The 4,835-nt window shown below is 39.7% G+C and overlaps 1 protein-coding gene across 1 annotated transcript in view; it reads left to right on the forward strand.

Moving 5' to 3' along the window:
* Positions 1–4,835, forward strand: part of SEC11C (SEC11 homolog C (S. cerevisiae)) — a 12,739-nt gene extending 7,904 nt beyond the window's left edge. The window contains exons 3-6 of the mRNA XM_004683938.2: positions 541–690; positions 2,574–2,693; positions 3,999–4,056; positions 4,634–4,835. Of these exons, the coding sequence (XP_004683995.1) occupies positions 541–690; positions 2,574–2,693; positions 3,999–4,056; positions 4,634–4,687 (382 nt within the window). The 3' untranslated portion in view covers positions 4,688–4,835. The remainder of the gene's footprint in view (positions 1–540; positions 691–2,573; positions 2,694–3,998; positions 4,057–4,633) is intronic.

Consider the following 4,835-nt stretch of genomic DNA (forward strand, 5'->3'; position numbering starts at 1 on the left):
CTTGCATACAGAAATTATTGTGCAACTGCAGTAGACAGGGGCTTTGATTTTTTAATCACATCACAATTATGAAGCAGTTTGGTATGTCAACCTAAACTTGACCCTGAGGAACTCTGACCCTCAAGGAACCACTGGCCCATGGGGAATACAAGTATAGTGGACATTCCTCAGAGGACACAATGATAGAGCGTTCAGCTTGTCTCTTAGATGGACATGGGGGTTGCCGGCCTCACACCTCACCTGCTATCTCAGCCTGAGTCTTTTCTCCAAACACCACACTATTCTTGGTATTTCCCTGCCTACTACAGACTGCAGAGCATCTGCTAGTGCCCTCTAAGAAGCATTGGTGCCCTTTTTCATTATAATGTTATCACCGCTGAGCTGGCAGAAAAATCTTCTGTGGCTGTTTTGAAGCCCTGAGACTGGCCTGATTAGGGGTGTGAGCTGGAACTCTTAACTCCTGTGTTTCATATTATCGTCTTTATGGGTGGAAATGCTGCCTTGACCCCAGAGTAATTCGGTGTGACTGTTTCGTTCCAGCGGCAGCATGGAGCCAGCCTTCCACAGGGGTGACCTGCTGTTCCTGACTAACTTCCGGGAAGACCCGATTCGAGCTGGTGAAATCGTTGTCTTTAAAGTTGAAGGACGAGACATTCCAATAGTTCACAGAGTGATTAAAGTTCATGAAAAGTAAAGTGGCTTTACTTCTTGTTGATTTGGCTTTGGAAATTTTTGGTTGACAGCTTTCATGCTTCCTCTGAAAGTAGCGAAAAAGCACAATTTTATGTTCTGTGTTCTCCTGGTTCTGGCTAGCTGATACTGGACCTGTTACTTAGTCTGGAAGATGAGACTGTTCACACTGTACCTTACTTAACCACAGTAATGTGAGTGTTAACACAGGAACTTAACACAGGAACTTACCCACAATAATTCAGGGTGATGGTAAGAATTAAGCAAATTAATGTTTACTAAAAGTATGTAAAAACTTAATCTGTTGCCCCGGGTAAGGTGGAATTTATTACAGCATAATATTAGTTATTTCTTAAAATGGAATCCCACTGTAGTTAAAGATTATGTCGATAGGAGAATTACCTCCTGCAGTGCAGAAAGCGATACCGGTTTCTGTTCACTTTGGGCCAGCAACAGTAATATCGGCCCTGGGCTGACAGGAATTCCTGTCGCCCACTCATCCTGTTATTTGGTCATTCGTATCCTGCATTAATTCCTTTTCCCCAAGATGGCCTTGCCTTTCCAGTAAATGTCAGCGATGACTTAGGTTACTTTCGGGTACAATTTCTTTTAGCTCAAAGATATTAAGTTCTCCTGAGAAAGTTCAATTTAGGATTAGTGCAAAATATTACTTTATGTACCTTGGTTAGTCACTTAACTTCATACAATTTAGTTAGTACTTTTATTTTTTTTTTACCTGCATGAATCATGGGGTTAAGTTTAATTATCTGTATTTGTGTTTTTAAAGTAATGGAGAATTTCTCAACTCTGTGTGTGTGTATCAATGTCAGCATATCTGGCCGTAATTTGTACATCTCTAATTTTAGAGACCCATTTCATTTTTATAGCTTCTAGGTGTTCCGTCCACAGATGCTGATTACCTAACCATGCGCTTGCTTTACCCTAAGCCTTATAACGCCCCCTCTCAGTCTGTTAATTCCCGGGTCCTGTGGTCCTGCTTTAGTTTTATCTGCTGCTGAACTCACTGAGGAAATATGCTGTCATAATGTGACAGTGCTCTCACTTGATTTAAAAGTAACTTCTAAAGATGAGAGACTGCTCAGAGTAGAGGAAATGCTGTGAGTTTGCTGCTGTTTATACAAATGGGGAGAGAGGGCCCTGCTATTTCTCCTCCTGCAAACCAGCTTGCTCCTTTTGACATGGCTGCAGATTTTTGTGGGCTCTTAATACTTGGTGAAATTCTGACAATACACTTTTTATTCATCTTATTGGAAGAAGACGCTTCATAGTCCTACAAAGTATAATGTCGTGTGTTTGGTCAGTAGGCTAGATAAGCACCAGGTTACAATGGTTAAAATTGATCCCAAGTATCTCTAGCACTCTGGCTTTATGCTCTGTGACTTGTTGCAAACTGGATGTTACACCACTTGCTCAGCCTACAGGATGTACCTCAGTGATGAGGGATGTTCTGCATTAACACATTCTACACTTGGTAAGAATGTGTTAGTTTGACAAGAGCTAAGCATTTGAATTACCTTGTGATCTTTGTAATCTGCAACCAATTTCGGGTCTAAGAGGAAACACTTCACGTTAACTACTTGGTCTGGGAGGGTTTGGAAAGGATGAAGACAGTGACTGCCTAGTGCTGAGCTGTGCTGCTTAGTTATCAGGGTAACTTTAGAATTAAGTCTACAAAACCGCTGTTAGATTTGTGCTTCAGTTGAACTGTTGTCTCTGCAGTGGTCTCAGCCCAAGACAGATCAGGTTATCTTTGAGTGCTTCTAAAAGCCCATGCCAGATTGGAAAGTGTTGGGTAAACTAATATTTTTCTAATGGTGCTGTGCTGAAAATAATTTTTGAAGAAACACTGTTTTGCCTTCCAGAGATAATGGTGACATCAAATTTCTGACGAAAGGAGATAATAATGAAGTTGACGATAGAGGCTTGTACAAAGAAGGCCAGAACTGGCTTGAAAAGAAGGATGTAGTGGGAAGAGCCAGAGGGTGAGAATCGACTTTTTTTTTTTAAAGATTTTATTTTATTTGTGCATACAGAACTGGGATACAGGCCAGAGATGTGGAGGGTGAGAGAATTCACCAGAGACAGAGTGGAGTGCAGAACAGGCAGATCAACGAAATACGCTGCTGAGGGGAGCAGCGGGCGGGTCAGGAGAGGTCTGCCACGCCATGTGGTCACCTCCCGGGCAGGCGGGAATCGAACTCATGAGGAAGCGGCCTTAGATTCTCAGTGCTGTGCTTTAACCCGCTGTGCCGCCAGGGAGGGCCCGAGAATCGACTTTTAAGTTCTTAGGAAGATTCATAAACCTGAAAGATATTTAGAAACAAACAAGCCAGAGAATAACGGATTCATCCATTATAAATATTATGTCAGTGGAACAGTTAAATAGTTTTAGTTTGTATTATGATGCCTGGATGAAACACTCAACATACTGAAGACTGTTACTGACTATAATGTGTTATCTGTATCATGGCCACTGTTTATCTGTAGCATAGGTTTAATTCTCATTTTGAAATTCTCACTTAGAAATGAGTTATCTGTGGATTTTACATAGCAGTTACAGGAAATCCTTCCAGAAGGAACTACTCTCTAATACTTGGTGAATATTCTAGCTATCTCCTGTTCCAATGTAGATGATATGTAATTATATAATCTATGTATCAGAGATAATAGATCATTTTGCCTAAGAAAATTTGACTTTTGATGCAGCACATCTCTCCTGTCTTGTCTGCTCTTTCTCTGATACGTATATTGAATAACTATGCCTGTTATAATCTCAAAAAAAAGGGAAAAATTTATTTTTTTCCCCCGACAGGAAGTTGGAATGAGATTTCTATGTCAAATAAATTTCTTTCTAAATGGTTATACGCTGTTCCCCTGAGAGTCATACTTTATTTAACCAATCTTCTTTTGGTGAACATGTAAATTATTTCCTACCTTTTACTACTGAGAACAGTTCTTTTCATATCCATCTTTGCATCATTGTTCCAGCAATGAGTCTGTTCTGATTGACACCACAAAGAGTGAATCCTCTCAAAAAAAAACAAAAAAGGCAGTCCTGCCCTTCACTTAGGATGGACTTCACCCTGTATAGCTCTGGTTAGAATGTCCACTCTGTCCCTCCCCCCCCCCCACCCGCCACCAGCAGCTGGGGAAGGCCCAGAGCACTGGCTGATTGGTGGTATTCTTAAGGAAGATGTATTTTGTAAGGCAAACTTGATAGTGTTTGTATATGTTGCTATCATATCACATATAATTTTTCTGTTTCTGCTTTTTATTCTACAATTCAGGTTTTTACCATACGTTGGCATGGTCACCATAATAATGAACGACTATCCAAAATTCAAGGTAGGAATTCATGGGTGTATTTGTAGCTATAAAAGAATATTAGAGCTTTTACATGTGCAGTTGTAACGATGTAGTCTGTTCAAATTTTTGCTAGTTAATTTTGCTGCTGAGTATAATTAACTACAAATTAACATAATCATTTAAATTGTCAACAGTGAAATGAATTATTTAAAATAGCTATGTTCATCTTTTTAGGTTCATAGTGTATTCTTCAGTGATGCTTATATTTGTAGCTTTTGTAGTGGAAATCTTTAAACATACAAAAATATAGTATAATAAATCCCATAATGCTTATCTGCCAACTTCAATAAAAAAGGTATCTGTTCATATTTTTAAATCACTTAAACAGTAGGACACCCCCACAGGAGTGAGTTGGGCACTAGCTGTGTTTGTAGGGCTTTTAATCTTTGGTCTATCCATATGTTTCTGGGTTTTTTACCTTAATTCAGCACTGCACATCTACTTTGGAGAACAGGGCATCTCTGGGGTCTGTCCTCTGTCCGGTATCAAGCAGAATGCATCTGAATATATTCATAGGCCAGACTTCTTGTAATTTTCCACTCTGTTTACTTTCCAGTATGCTCTTCTGGCTGTGATGGGGGCGTATGTGTTACTAAAACGTGAATCCTAAAACGAGAAGCAGCCCCTGCGACGAAATTGAAATGAATTCTGCTGGAAAAAGAGAAAAACTAATATATTTGAAATGTTCCACTTTCTGTATAAAAGGAAACAATGTGGAGACGTTTTTGTCTTGGCCAAATAAATGATTCATCAGTAAG

This window comes from Condylura cristata, unplaced genomic scaffold, assembly GCF_000260355.1.
Source record: "Condylura cristata isolate star-nosed mole 26May11 unplaced genomic scaffold, ConCri1.0 scaffold00016, whole genome shotgun sequence".
NCBI lineage: Eukaryota > Metazoa > Chordata > Mammalia > Eulipotyphla > Talpidae > Condylura > Condylura cristata.